Source organism: Siphateles boraxobius, unplaced genomic scaffold (genome assembly GCF_051911475.1).
Source record: "Siphateles boraxobius isolate OS27281-9 unplaced genomic scaffold, OSU_SipBor_1 19, whole genome shotgun sequence".
In the NCBI taxonomy this organism is placed as follows: Eukaryota; Metazoa; Chordata; class Actinopteri; order Cypriniformes; family Leuciscidae; genus Siphateles; species Siphateles boraxobius.
In genome coordinates, this window is record NW_027508799.1 from 16,752,972 (window position 1) to 16,768,531 (window position 15,560).

The following is a 15,560-nucleotide window of genomic DNA, read 5'->3' on the forward strand; positions in this document are numbered from 1 at the left end:
ACACAAACCAGAAAAGAAACCGAAACTGGGTCAGTGATTCTGCTGTAGGGCAGTTTAAATGTTAACAAAACGTTCGACTGTACGTTTACCTGACAAATGCGTTTTTAGATTTTAAATATGCTACCGATGTATTACAGTGTCTAGGAAGTATTTATGGTGAGTAGACTAACCCTTTAACTACTTAAACACGAATTATTTCATGACCTTATTTAACAACTTTGTTTAAATGTCCGTTGGACTCAAGATCATGAAACTAAGTCAGTCTGTTTACGGTCAACTCTGTTACCTTTCGGAACGGATTTTCCAACATGTTTAAAACAATATAAATGTAGATTTTGCTATAGAACTGTGCGATTTACTAATAGGTCTATTTAAAACACAATAGCCTTTCTGTGTGCAGTTTAAAATCTTACTTAGTGTAGGCCTAATTAAATCAAACCCGTTTGATAAAATGTTTTACTGAATAGCCTGTCTCTGTCTATTTGTTTAGTAGTGTGAAGAGAAAAGGAGCTAAAGAGGATGTCAGATGTTATGATTTAGGTGGGTGACACAATTATTCTGATTTACCTTTTTGAATCATGTAATTGTAGATGGATTCAGTTTGATCCAGTATTTTTCAACACACTGTGTTGACATTTGTATTTATATAACAGAAAAAAAAACATGAAGTATAAATGGTTAAATATCTCTATAGGCTATCATTATTCAAGAAGACACAGCAGCATTATCTAACAACATGGCGACAGGTAAGTCTGTTGGCTTATATATTTATCATTTTTTGTTGGTTTCTGTTTTTGCAGCAAATATTAGGATATCTGACAAACAATGTCTTTATTAGGATAATAACTTAATGAGAAATGAACACTCCCATATCGAGTGATTGACTGATTGTTAATTTTTTCAGTGCATTCATTCATTAATTCAGTCATCCATAATTCAAATCCTCAGGAAACCACTTTGAGTGGCAGCTGTTCAATGGAACGCAGTGGGCTTCTATCTCTAATGATTTAGTCATTGAGGCCCATTACTGTCAGCCAGGGGCTAATGGGATCACCATCTGCTTCAGCATAGGGTTAGTTGGTCTTCAACATTTGCAGAGATTATTTTATCAGTTTAATTTTGACTTTACATTCACTGATTATGTTTGTATGCATGTATTATTATTATTATTATTATTATACACTACCAGTCATATATTATAGTATTTTTATTAATATATTCTGTATAGGATTAAAGAGTAAGTTCACCCAAAAATAAAAATCCTGTCAGTAATTACTCACCCTCATCTCGTTCAAAAACCCGCAATACTTTCTTTCATATTTGTAACACAAATGCAGATATCTGTGATGAAATCTGAGAGCTTTCTGTCCATCTATAGATAGCTACGCAACTACCACTTATCATTCTAGTGTGTTACACAGCACGTTTGAGCTTCTGCAAGAACTAATGAGGTTCATTCTTGTGTGTTACGCAGCACGTTTGAACAAATGAGGTTCATTCTCATGTGTAACGCAGCACATTTGAGCTTCAGCAAGAACCAATGAGGTTCATTTGTGTGTTACTCTGCACAGTTGAACCAATGAGGTTAATTTGTGTTACGCAGCACGTTTGAACTAATGAGGTTCATTCTCATGTTACGCAACATGTTTGAGCTTCCATAAGAACCAATGAGGTTTATTCTTGTGTTACGCAGCACGTTTGAGCTTCCATAAGAACCAATGAGGTTTATTCTTGTGTTACGCAACATGTTTGAGCTTCCATAAGAACCAATGAGGTTTATTCTTGTGTTACGCAGCACGTTTGAGCTTCCATAAGAACCAATAAAGTTTATTCTTGTGTTACGCAGTACGTAGAGCTTCCATAAGAACCAATGAGGTTCATTCTTATGTTACTCTGCACAGTTGGACCAGTGAGGTTCATTCTCATGTTACGCAACATGTTTGAGCATCCGCAAGAACCAATGAGGTTCATTCTTGTGTTGCACAGTACGTTTGAGCTTCCATAAGAACCAATAAAGTTTATTCTTGTGTTACGCAGCACGTTTGAGCTTCCATAAGAACCAATGAGGTTCATTCTTGTGTTACGCAGCACGTTTGAGCTTCCATAAGAACCAATAAAGTTCATTCTTGTGTTACGCAGCACGTTTGAGCTTCCATAAGAACCAATGAGGTTCATTCTTGTGTTACGCAGTACGTAGAGCTTCCATAAGAACCAATGAGGTTCATTCTTATGTTACGCAGCACATTTGAACTAATGAGGTTCATTCTCATGTTACGCAACATGTTTGAGCATCCGCAAGAACCAATGAGGTTCATTCTTCTGTTGCCCAGTACGTTTGAGCTTCCATAAGAACCAATAAAGTTTATTCTTGTGTTACGCAGTACGTTTGAGCTTCCATAAGAACCAATAAAGTTTATTCTTGTGTTACACAGTACGTTTGAGCTTCCATAAGAACCTATGAGGTTCATTCTTGTGTTACGCAGCACGTTTGAGCTTCCATAAGAGCCAATGAGGTTCATTCTTGTGTTACGCAGCACGTTTGAGCTTCCATAAGAACCAATGAGGTTCATTCTTATGTTACTCTGCACAGTTGAACCAATGAGGTTAATTTGTGTTACGCAGCACGTTTGAACTAATGAGGTTCATTCTCATGTTACGCAACATGTTTGAGCATCCGCAAGAACCAATGAGGTTCATTCTTGTGTTACGCAGTACGTTTGAGCTTCCATAAGAACCAATAAAGTTTATTTTCGTGTTACGCAGTACGTTTGAGCTTCCATAAGAACCAATGAGGTTCATTCTTGTGTTACGCAGTACGTTTGAGCTTCCATAAGAACCAATGAGGTTCATTCTTGTGTTACGCAGTACGTTTGAGCTTCCATAAGAACCAATGAGGTTCATTCTTGTGTTACGCAGTACGTTTGAGCTTCCATAAGAACCAATGAGGTTCATTCTTGTGTTACGCAGTACGTTTGAGCTTCCATAAGAACCAATAAAGTTTATTCTTGTGTTATGCAGCACGTTTGAGCTTCCATAACAACCAATGAAGTTCATTCTTGTGTTACGCAGCACGTTTGAACCTCCATAAGAACCAATGAGGTTCATTCTTGTGTTACTCTGCACAGTTGAACCAATGAGGTTAATTTGTGTTACGCAGCACGTTTGAACTAATGAGGTTCATTCTCATGTTACGCAACATGTTTGAGCATCCGCATGAACCAATGAGGTTCATTCTTGTGTTACGCAGTACGTTTGAGCTTCCATAAGAACCAATAAAGTTTATTCTTGTGTTACGCAGCACGTTTGAGCTTCGAATAAGAACCAATGAGGTTCATTCTTGTGTTACGCAGCACGTTTGAGCTTCGAATAAGAACCAATGAGGTTCATTCTTGTGTTACGCAGCACGTTTGAACCTCCATAAGAACCAATGAGGTTCATTCTTGTGTTACGCAGCACGTTTGAGCCTCCATAAGAACCAATGAGGTTCATTCTTGTGTTACGCAGCACGTTTGAGCCTCCATAAAGCAGTGTGGGATACAAATAATCAAAGAATGCTCTTGTTGTGGTTGCTTTGTTTTTCTCTCCCCACTTTATGTTGCCCACTTTATGCTGTCTCCATTAGTCCGCATGTTCCCTATCCCGTTTTTACCGCCGCTTGAGAGCATCCTGTTTTCCCATCACTGCCTCTGCGAATCTGTCGTGTTTGCAATGAAGTGGCCACACTTAACTAAATGAATCATGTTACTGGAGATATGGAGATGGAAACCCTGTACTGGATTTTAGACGGTACGGATGGAAGCCAAACGGGAGTGAATCAGGTTTATTCTTGATGTCATATAAAGAACTAGTGAAACTTGTTTCTTACAAAACAAGCTTTATGAATTAAACATCCAAGTTTGAGATTTCAATTTGCATGGGATTGTGAATCTGTTTCAGATGCTTTCCTAGACAGGTCTGCTCGTACATCTGAGATGGGACTTTGTTTACCCATAGAGACCTGGAGCTGTAAATGTTTCAGGTAGTCATCTGAAGTCATTTTTGAGATTCATGATTTTTGAGATTCATTCATGAGGTTCGTTCTTGTGTTATGCAGCACGTTTGAGCTTCCATAAGAGGTTTGTTCTCGAGCGTCAAGCAGGTTCAATTGAGCTTCTGTTTATGTCCGCTGATCAAGGTTTATATATGAATAAAAGCCTAAATTCAATTTGTTTATCATAAAAAGCGATCATGTCTCCTCAGAAAATGTGGACTAAACCTCTCAATTCATATGGATTAGTTTTACAATCTCTTTATGAACTTTCTGAAGCGTCAAAGTAGTATTTGCATAGCTTCCTATGGAGGGACAGAAATCTCTGAGATTTTATTGAATAGATCTTCATTTGTGTTCTGAAGATGATCAAAAGTCTTACAGGTTTGGAACGTCATGAGGGTAGGTAATTAATGACAGAATTTTCATTTTTGGGTGAACTAACCTTTTAAATATTAATTTAAGCCTTTCCCATGCATTGCACAGGGCCGTCAATATTGACTTCGACGAAATGACAGTCAGTGGACCTCTTCTTAACCTTAGTATACGGCGCAATACACTGCTGTCCCCTAACCAGAAACAAGAAATAGGCTGGTACTACAAAGATAACCATCGCTGGTGTGAATATGGATCGCAGGTAAGTGGTTCTAGAAATATCTTATTTTCATTAGTTAGCTACTAGTTATTGTACAAAATAAACATGAATTCATATCAGAGGGTATGTTGAAAGAAGCAGTACAACTTAATGAAATGTCTCATATCTTATATAATCGCTTATATTATATAAGATATGATGAAACATTCATCATATGAAATATTGATGATGAAATATTGTATAATGATGAAATATTGAAACATTATATAATGTTTCAACTACGGATAAAATAGCATATAAACAATGTGTCGGGTTACATTTACATTTATCTCAGAAAAGCTATAAATCCATAAACTGTATAGTTAGCACGAAAAATGTACTCTTTATAGGAGTATTATGCAAAAAAGTAGCACTATATTACATATTCATTATATTTTTACTCTAATACCATTAGATATTTACGTTAGATATAATGTTATTATTATAAAAAACGGGTGTCATGCAATTGTATACAAATCAGTTATTAATTAACCTTTAATAATAATATACAAGCTGACGGGTTTCCGTTTAGTTTACAACATTAGATTTTTTTTCTTTGAGAAAAATGAACATGTACTAGCCATGTACACCCAAATTAATACATGTTAAACCAACATCGAAATTGAATCGCAAGGTCATGAATCGAATCGTGAAATTGTTGTCAGTGTTGTCAGAAAAGTTGTCAGTCCTGCTAGATATGACCTAGCACACAAAGTCTGTTGATTTCTGCAGGGATTCGGTGGGAGAGCATCCTCAATTGGAAGTGATTTTATAGAGCAGCAGTACAACAGCAACCCAAGTGGCTCAGTCCAGTTTACTGCGGGAAGCATGACTTACAACGTGGACTTCACTGGTAATGGGGCAAATAAGAGCGATTACCTTCATGGCTGTGAAACAAAAGTGTCTTTCTCAAAAAAAAATGGATACACGTGAAATTTGAAGCCACTAACTTGTTTTCATGTTTTTTCGGAATGTTGTAGCCATGACTCAAACAAATCTGTCCACAAACATGTCCAGGAAAGTAAGACGGCGACCAAAATTCAATGCAATAGTAACGTGCAACAGCAGTAATCAAAACAGGTATTATTGCCTCTGGTTCATGAAAAAGCAGAAGGAATTACTGTATAAATCCATATGTAGATTGTTGCATTGAAGGCAATATGGTTTTACAAAGACTTATATCGTAACATTTTTACACTCTTTTTTGTAAACTATTATTGTATACGAAAATCGTATGTAAAATGAAAGCGACATTTGTGCAAAAAGTACTAATTGTTCACTGTTTACACTCTTCAGGAAGTCACCCTACAAATGTATGTATAACTTATTCTTAAAAACATTCTTATGTAAAAATTCATGTTAGAATATTTTCACAAATTCAACTTTCATTTTTTCGAAGTCAACCTGCATTTTTTTTTTTCTTCTTAAAATCATTCTTTTGAAAATGAAATGCAACATTTATGTAAAAACTATTTCATGAATTCTTATAGAATCACATACTCTTCACAAACCCAACCTACGAATTTATAAATCGTTTATAAAATAGTTCTTACGTAAACTAAATTAGACATCTATGTAAAAATGGTTTTACGAATTTGTTATAGCAACACTGTACAGGAAGCCAACATACGAATTTATGAATAAATTGCTTGTAAAATCATTCGTACCTTTATTTACAAGCTATGTAAAAATGTTTTAATCTAACTATTTATAGAGAAATTCCTTCTGCTCATTTTTCATGAAGAGTTCACAAAATATTTAAAATTGTTTTTGTAGACAAACCATTTGATTTCCTTTTATCACATGCAGTTCACAAATTCTGGAATCTCCCTTGGCATTCCCAACAAATTCTTCTTCTCAGTACATCTGGGAGTTTATGGGTGATGAGGGGATTTGGACTGAGTACCAAAAACCAGTGAGTTCTAAACACTGTTATTACTTTCAAATCCACTTATTCCTTCAACTGAAATTGTTGGGGTTAAAGGGACTTTAATCTAACAGTTCATTTGACTTTTTGTGCGTCTCTACAGGGATGTTCATTGGATAGTGCAGAAATCGAGAGGTTGTATCAGCTCAACCCTCAGTGCCAAGTTTCATTCACAGCAAGACGATTCTCTTACTCTCTTTACTTTGGGGGTAAGATAAATTAAGACATTATTACAAAAACTAAAATCTTTAAATATAGAATCATGAGGGGAAAAGCAGAGGCCTACCTTATGAATGTCTTAGAATGTTTGCTAAGAGAAACGTGTTTAAGTTTAAACGGCGTTTGAAAAGGAATGCAAACATATTGATTACTCATCTTTATGTCTTTATCTTCATGTCAACAGGAATGTATCAAGTGAACAATAAATATGGAACAAAAAGAGCTGTCCGGAGAATCACTGGTGGAATCCAGCAAACAAACAGGTATGAATCTATTAATAAAAGGAGACATTTATATGGAAACTAATATCTGGCGTGGAATAAAAATATAAATATGGAAGCTTGTTTCCTCCATGGAAATAAACAATTTAAAAGATAACTGCAAGCTTTCTGACTTCTCACAATTCTGACAAAAATGTACAACTCTCAATTGCGACTTCATATCTCGCAATTGTGACTTTATATCACCCAATTCTGACTTTATAACTCGCAATTGCGAGTTTATATCTTGCAATTCTGGCTAATATTTATAACTCGCAATTGTGAGTTTATATCGCGCAATTCTGAGAAAAAAGTCAGAATTGTGAGAAGAACTTGTGAGATAAAAAGTTAAAATGCTTAGAATTCTGTCATCATTTACTCCACCCTCAAGTTGTTTCAAACATGTATGAATTTCTTTCTTCATCTGAACACAAAAGAAGATATTCTGAAGAATGTCAATAATCTAACTGTTAATGTACCCCATTGACTTCCATAGAATTATTTTTTGACTACGGAAGTCAATGGGGTACATTAACTGTTCCTATTCCTTTAAGAAAGTCTCAAAATGACTGTTTATGTATGCATTACGATAAATACTTGTGTTCTAATGTTTGTTCTCCTATCACAGCGGATTGTCACAAGCTCGCTGGCAGTTCAAAGACATGGATGGCAATTGGAAAGATTTTAGTAAAGTAAATAAATCTTCCTTTTTTTCTCTCTTTTTTTTTTACATTTGATGAAATGGTTGCAGAAGTTGCTACAAGTGCATTCTTAAGTGATCTATAATGAGTGGTATCTTGCTAGAACTAATAGACCTTCTAACTGTATTAGGGTTTGATATTCAGAAAAAATAAACTGCTGTTTACAAATTTGTGTTTAATGTGGCCATCCATGATGCCTGCTTTCTAAAACATTTGACCTGTGTTCTTGCACAACAACACTAAGGCAGTCACACCTTCTGTTCTGTGTCATAAACCTGGACTTTGTGGATGTTTAGGGCGGCTCTCGAGGACATTCCAGTGTGTCAAGTCAAGATATTGAAGCCCAGTACCAGCAGGACGCCACAGGGACAATGAGTTTCAGGGCGGGCAGGTTTAGCTATGAGCTAGACTTCTCAGGTGCGTTCATACACAAACCAACAGAAATACGTGTTATTTAGTATAAATATTGTTTAATCAAATCACTTGTGTTTTGTTGCAGACATGACCCAGACCAACCAGTCCACTAACACCAGGAGACATGTACGCCGCCTTCAGCAATAAGACCTCACTTGCCTATTCTTACTTTATTTACTTGTAGCTATATGTGAACTCAGGACTCCTATTTATGCAATTTCTGCTAGCCATACCAAGAATATGTGATATGAAATATTGAAATACTGTTCAGTTTGTCCATGCAAACCTGTGTCTATATTGTTTTATTAACTGCCACAAAATAAGAGTTCTCATGGTAATCATGTTATTGAACTAATTTCCGTTTTTATTCTTAAAACGTTTTTTTTCAATGCCTTTACTGTGATTATAAGATTGCGTGTGTAATATCTTATGATTGCTTTCAGCTTTCATGTTTTTTTTTTTTGTCAAAAAAAAAATACAACTATGGATTTTTAGGATGATATAAGATTATAACGTGTATCATATTTTTTCTCTTTACTGAAATGTGCTTAATTTTCATGGAAACAATGTCAATTTTACAGGTCCACAAAGTAGACTTAATTTCCTTTTAAAAATTAAGATTTTGGGGTAAAATATGCACTTTTCTAGACAAATGTCATGAGATCCACTAATAAACATTTGCAATGTCTGTCTAAATTCTCTTACCACTCAGTAAAACCTAGCTTGACCAACCGTTGTTAGTTGGTTACGGATAAACATTTATCCATAAAATAATTTCTATTTCTACTTGCTTTTTTTTGTAAGGAAATACATTTTTACACTATTATATTTCAATGCTCAAAAAATAAAACAAATAAATTACTTAGGAAGTGTAAAGGTATTACCCTTTAAATAATCAATTTATTTGATTCCAAAATCATCTTTCCAACAATCCAGTTCACATTTTTAAATTAAAACCCAGATGTTTTATCTACATTGATTTAGACTATTTGCAAACTGCATGTATAGTGAAACACTCATACAGAAAGTTATTTTCACAATCTCCATCACAGACCTGCTATTGCACAATTCTCAACATAAGGCCTCTCATTCATAAGACCAGGAAAAGCATTCCCTTTTAATAAAACCTGTCTGGATATTAAAGATTCTCCTCAGGAAAGTGATTCATCAGTATTATATATATAAAAAAACCTAAGTGGTGGCAGTTCACCTCTATATACTGTACACCTCATTCATGTTCTTTTCCAGAAATAATACACATTTTGGTGATTTGCTGTGCTGCAGCATTCTGTTTGGTCATGATATGGAATAACATATGGAATTGAGTTGGTCTCTTCCCACAACAGGAAACTGCCCATATAATAATAACAACAGACAAACAAAAATGTAGCTAAATGTAACGCCCCCAAAAAACACAAGATTACAGGTTAACACAGATGATTTAACACCGGGCAGGAAGTAACAGCAGAGAACTGAAAGGGAAACAAACGCGTATCAGGCTTCATTCATGAAACACATTTCTGTTACAACTTAGTACAAGTTGTTGCACTCAATTTCAATGCTACAATTTACCACATATAACAGTGATTTTCCCAAGAACTACAGGAAATGCATATTTCATCCCAAAATGCATATTTCTAACCTGTTGCATTATGAAATTTACTTGACAATTAAGCACCACCAATTCTCATTACGCAATGCAAAAATTCTCAATACCATAAAAAAACATCTCAGTATTGTAAAAAAAAAAAAACTGTAATAGGTAAATTTCTGTGAAAGGTAAAAATTCTCATTACCGTAATGCAAAAAATATTATTTTCATTACTGCAATTTGAAAAAATGTGCAAGTGTAATAAATCCACATTCTCTCATTACAACTTACAACAATACTTTTATATTTACTTTACAATTTTCATTGTATTTTATTGTAAGTAGTGTACTGAATTTAATAGTACGCTGACTTACAAAAAAAAAAAATCCTTTTTATAACAGTAAAAAATTTCCTTGTAATTTTGTTTTTGGATTTTGGGATGAAAAATGACCCTTTTTCATAAGATTCACCGAAGATTGACAGAATTTACAGAAATTCATTCTGCTAGTCTTTCATGAATGAAGCCAATGAAGCACAAACTCACTTTAAAAGTACTGATAATATCCCAAAAATATCTTACACCTTACAGTTTTTTTTGTTTTTTTTTAGCTCTTATTACATTAAGTGCACCTACAGTATGAAGAAAGTATGAAGAAAGTGTACTTCCTTTAATAAATTTCACCTCATCGTGTCATTTATCAGCATAAAAGTCAAACAATAATCACCAGATACAGTATATACACAAATAACACATTATAAAAAGACTCATTCAGGTACCAACTATGCACTGTACTTATTTCTTTACTTATCTCAGACAAGGGAGAACACAACTTAGAGACTTCCTTTTGGGAGACAACATCAGCAATTTCTGAGGTCATCGATGATTTTTGTTGTGGTAGAGGAAGTCACCTCATTCAGGCGAGTAGTGAACGTGAGGCTCTAGCAAAAAGGAAATGATACCAAAAATGCTTGAGTTTGTAACGCCAAATTTGTTAACCCTTTTGTATGTGAACCTTTCTTATGGGGCGCGTTTTAAGCCAAACGATACACCAAATGCAAGACATCCACCAACTGAAGCAGCTTTTGGTAGAAGAGCCCAAGCTTTCAGTAGAAACGTGACAGTTTGTTTGGTGCAGTCTGCTATTGATTCACACAAGTCCACATGAGTCCCCCCCAAAAAAGACAAAAACCAAAACAAAATCATCTTTCAAGGATACCATGTGCAACCCTCCAACTCAATTTTGACTGTCATCTTCGCTGCTGATGCTGTTTCGCTTTTGATTCCCACATAACGGGGAACGTGAACGAAAGGCAAATGTTTTATCCGAAGAGGTCCTTAAAATCGTTGTTGACTGAAGCACTTTGCTTTATCATGCCAGTGTTCATTGTGGAAGAAGCCACGGGTTGCGAGAAGTTCTGGGGGTTGAAGAATGGGTTTGCTTGCATTCCAAAACCACCTTGAACTCCAGTCATCCCCATTGGAGGTGCCTGTATGGGTGCAGTCTGGGAAGGTTGGCCTGTACCAAACTGATTGAGCCACGGAGAAGGTGCAATGGTTCCTTGGGCCGGTTTAGGGGCCATTTGGTTCAGGCTGACTTTGGGTTTATTAGAAGTGAAGAGGGAGTCTAGGGCTGACATGTCAGGGGGTTTGCCGGTTTGATTTTGGTTCTGGTTTTGGGTGAGGGCACTAAAATTTGGAGCGCTGGTAGTGGTGGCCATCCCTCCATAGAGGCCAGGAGTGGCGGGTCTCATGGCCATCACCATACCTCCCGTCTGGAATCCCATGGGTGAATTGAAGCCGTTGCTGACGCCCATGGTGCCCATTCCACCCATGGTGGGTGCTGGTGGGAAGGTAGAGGAAATGGTGCCGCCCTGTAGGGGCATCGTCCTGGTCCCAGAGTTTAAACCGAGTTTGTTCAGGGATGTCATATTGTTCAGAAGACTGCTGGTCAGATCCTTTGCCTGAACAATAAAAATATTCCTCAGTTATAGCATGTACATCCTAAATCAAAATGGACACTTTTCACAGACTGTGATGACACATTTCAACAGTTAACATTGTAGTTTTCATTTTTAATTTACATTTATAACACTATACTTTGTTATATTACCTAGGCCAGTGGTTCCCAACAGTGGTTGTCTCACTTATATGACACCCATCTGAGATCATTTAAGTCTTTAATGAGCAGATGAGTTTAATCAGGTGTGTTTGATTAAGGAGACATCTAAACTGTGCAGTGCTGGGGGTACCAGGATCAGGATTGGGAACCACTGAACTAGGTCTTAAATTACATAAACTTTCTGTGATGGTGTTTCGTTTGAGGGAGCGACGATAAGTTTGATGAAAAAAATCTTTCTCTCTTCTGACGGATGGCCTTGCTTCATGAAGTACTTTTCATTATCTTCATTGGGATTTAACAAGAGATTCTCAAAAAAAAAACAAAAAAAAAAAACAACATGAAGCAACCAACAACTAGCACTAAGTTGAATCGCATCATAAAAAAAGTTTGATTTGAAAATAAATAAATAAATAAAATCAGAGGGATTACAATAAAAAAATGGAGCATTACATAAATCAAATATTTAGGGACATTTATTATATAAAAACAATACATTAGGTCTGGTTTCACAGACAGGGCTTAGATTAAGCCAGGATTAGACCTTAGTTCAATTAGGATATTTAAGTTAAATGGAAAATGGTAAATGGACTGCATTTATATAGCGCTTTCAAAGACCCAATGGCCACCAAAGCGTTTTATATATTTGCCTTCACATTCACCCATTCACTCACTCATTCATACACCGACGGCGGTGTCAGCCATGCAAGGCGCCATCCAGCTCGTCGGGAGCAGCTGGGGTCTAGGTGTCTTACTCATGGACACCTCACCACCTTTCGGTTTGTAGACAACCTACATGAACCACTGAGCCACTACCGCCCCATAGCTCTTAGTAGCTTTTATAAATGTGAATTAGCCATTATAGGTGTGAATATTGAGACAAAACAATGGCACTGATATATTTTAAGATATAGCCTATCAGTGCAAGTTGCTTTCAGTTAAAACAGCTCAAACATGCGTTTTAGTCTAGGACAAATCTTAAGTCTTGTCAGTGAAACCGGGGGTTAAAATTTATTGGAAAATAATCAAATATATAAGTAGTTTCAGAGTGTACGGCTGGCGTGGGCTTGACAATAAGGACTGCCTGATGGGCTGGGCTAGGCGTGAACAACGCTCGGGACAGTTGACGAATATGTTGGGCCAGAGCTGCATTGCCATGAAATATTTTCATGTGCATGTCTTTTTAAGTCTTGCCAATTTAAATATTCAAGCGCAAGAAGACTCTAAAGAGAACTCAATTCGGTACTCGGGCGCTGTGTGAGAAGTTGTGTGCACGCAACATATATTTGAAGAGCGCCCAGAAAGCCAAGTCTCAGACAGCACACGAGTACTGAATTGAGTTCTCTTTCATGTCTTCATGCACTTGAACAGACAAATCCACACAAAATGATTTCAAAATGATCATCTTGGAGAGTATGCTAGTAGTTAACATAGTTTTGTCTTAAAAGGTTAATACACCCAAAAATGAAATTTCTGTCATTAATTAATCACCCTCATGTCGTTCCAAACTTTTGTTCATCTTTGGAACACAAATTAAGATATTTTTGATGACATCCGAGAGGTTTTTGAACCACCCATAAGCAGCAACGTCATTGATACTTTAAATGACCAGAAAGTTAGTAAAGATATCGTTAAAATAGTCCATGTGTCCACAGTGGTTAAACCTTAAATGTTATGAAGGGACGAGAAAATTTTTTGAGTGCGCAAAAACAAACAAAAATAACGTCTTTATTCAACAACAATCCCTTCTCCATGTCAGCCTTCTACACTGATCACGCAGTAAACACAATGTAGCGCTTCCGGGTTCTATGTCTGAAAGCCGGCTCATTATTGGCCGATGCTGTTCATGTGAGCACCATGATGCATGCATGTTGACGCAGGAGATGGCCAATAATGAGCCGACGTTCTGACGTAGAACCCGGAAGCGGTTGGTTGGTGGCTGGTTAAGAAATATATCGGATTACATCAAAAACATCTTAATTTGTGTTCCGAAGATTGGAACGACTTGAGGGTGAGTAATAAATGGCAGAAATTAAATGTTTGGGTGAACTAACCCTCTAAGTGAACGTAAACAGAAATAAAACGCATGAATAACACTATATTCGATCCGGGCTAGTCTTTCTAAGACTAAACGTGTAGTCTTTCTAAGACTAAAATAAGACAAAACTTGTATTAACTAAACTAAGACTTGACAATGACAAATATGATATACGGCAGCTAGTGTGAATATCAAGATACAGTACCTTTTACTGTAGAATTTAATCTGGTAATTTTACTGCAAAAATGGATTCCATGTTTGAAAGTGATAATAGGTTTCCCATAGACCAACGCTACTTTTGCGTCATCGAAGGGTAACGCTCTTTTTTGGGAGAAAAACAAACGGATTCCTCTGAGAACAGAACTCGCTCTAGATCTGCAAAGTTTCTTAATAGCAAAAATGGCTCAAACATACACACTCTCTTTGCCGGCCGAGGACCGTGAGCGGTATTTAAAGAAGCTACTGGATACGGGGTTACAGAGGTGTCCCTTTGAAATAGTCGAAAACTGGATTAATAACCCCAAGCAGTGGCCAAATATGGACTATTCAGACATCTACTACTATCTCGTGGAATCACCAAGTAAGTAGCCTATTTTTTTGCCATTAACACACTCACAGTATGACAAACTAGACGATGAGGCCATGAGGGATGTTCCATTGTGGCGGTTTGTATTTTGGTGAAGAAATGACTCTTTTTTTCTTTCTTTTTTTATCTGACGGATATCTTCTTCATCTTCCGAGAATTCAACACCAGTAAATACACTATTATCTCAGACCATGCCTCTGTTCGTTCAAGATAGCTTGTGAAATTATATATTAAAGATGTTAACCAAACCTAAAGTGATGGGAAAAGATGAGATGCCAGGAAATATTAGGCTATAATTAGTTTTTGCGTTTACTTGCATAACTTTTGTGTCATATATTTCCTCCCAGCTCTTTATTTCATTCTCCAAAGTTTCTCTGGGGAAATTTTTCGTAGAAATTTTATGACCGAAATAAAACTTTCTCGGGCAATTCAAAAGTTTTGCAAGTAAACGCAGAATAGAGATAACGTTAATTTGTTAGGATCATATAGTACAATTAACGCTACATATTTTGCCGTACACTTTAAACCTTTTTACAACTTTCAAAGTCCTAGCACTTTCTAGACACAAGCAGAAACCAGCCAAGTCCACTTTAGTCCTAGCCTGGCACTATTTCAACAGTAAAATCAGTTAACAACCAAGGTAGCGTGCCTAGTGAGAGTTAATCACGTAGCTGCTAGCAGCTTCGTCTTTCTAACTAGTATAGCTAGTCGGCAACAAAACTATGTCAATAGCTTAAATCAAGTTAAAAATGATCCAAGTGACATGGCCTCATCGTCTAGTTTGTCATACTGTGAGTGTGTTAATGACAAAAAAATAGGCAACTTGGTGATTCCACGAGATAGTAGTAGATGTCTGAATAGTCCATATTTGGCCACTGTGTGGGGTCATTAATCCAGTTTTCGACCATTTCAAAGGGACACCTCTGTAACCCCGTATCCAGTAGCTTCTTTAAATATTATACACGGTCCTCGGCCGGCAAAGAGAGTGTGTATGTTTGTGCCATTTTTGCTATCAAGAAACTTTGCAGAGCGAGTTCTGCTCTAAG

General features: G+C 36.5%; 2 protein-coding genes across 3 annotated transcripts in view; one reads left to right on the forward strand and one right to left on the reverse strand.

Annotated features, from left to right (window-relative positions):
• On the forward strand, positions 1 to 9,968 carry LOC143741700 (protein mono-ADP-ribosyltransferase PARP12). Of its 2 annotated transcripts, none has more exons than XM_077234017.1 (13): positions 1 to 156; positions 491 to 540; positions 695 to 746; positions 949 to 1,072; positions 4,514 to 4,664; positions 5,394 to 5,514; positions 5,642 to 5,741; positions 6,471 to 6,576; positions 6,692 to 6,797; positions 6,992 to 7,070; positions 7,696 to 7,759; positions 8,065 to 8,185; positions 8,268 to 9,968. In XM_077234017.1, the coding sequence occupies exons 3-13, from the start codon at positions 737 to 739 to the stop codon at positions 8,327 to 8,329; spliced, it is 1,044 nt and encodes a 347-aa protein (XP_077090132.1). In that variant the 5' UTR covers positions 1 to 156; positions 491 to 540; positions 695 to 736; the 3' UTR covers positions 8,330 to 9,968. The 2 variants fall into 2 exon arrangements, with proteins under 2 accessions (XP_077090132.1, XP_077090133.1); XM_077234018.1 differs by having other exon boundaries at positions 28 to 156; positions 491 to 544; positions 714 to 746.
• Positions 9,063 to 15,560, reverse strand: part of scyl2 (SCY1 like pseudokinase 2) — a 22,199-nt gene continuing 15,701 nt past the window's right edge. The window contains exon 18 of the mRNA XM_077234003.1: positions 9,063 to 11,735. Coding sequence (XP_077090118.1) covers positions 11,094 to 11,735 — 642 coding nt within the window. The 3' untranslated portion in view covers positions 9,063 to 11,093. The remainder of the gene's footprint in view (positions 11,736 to 15,560) is intronic.

Bases quoted from the DNA above. Each gene is read 5' to 3' on its own strand.
- LOC143741700 (XM_077234017.1), top strand. The intron at 1,073-4,513 runs GTTAGTTGGTCT...TGCATTGCACAG, and splicing joins ACCATCTGCTTCAGCATAGG to GGCCGTCAATATTGACTTCG. The intron at 4,665-5,393 runs GTAAGTGGTTCT...TGATTTCTGCAG, and splicing joins GGTGTGAATATGGATCGCAG to GGATTCGGTGGGAGAGCATC.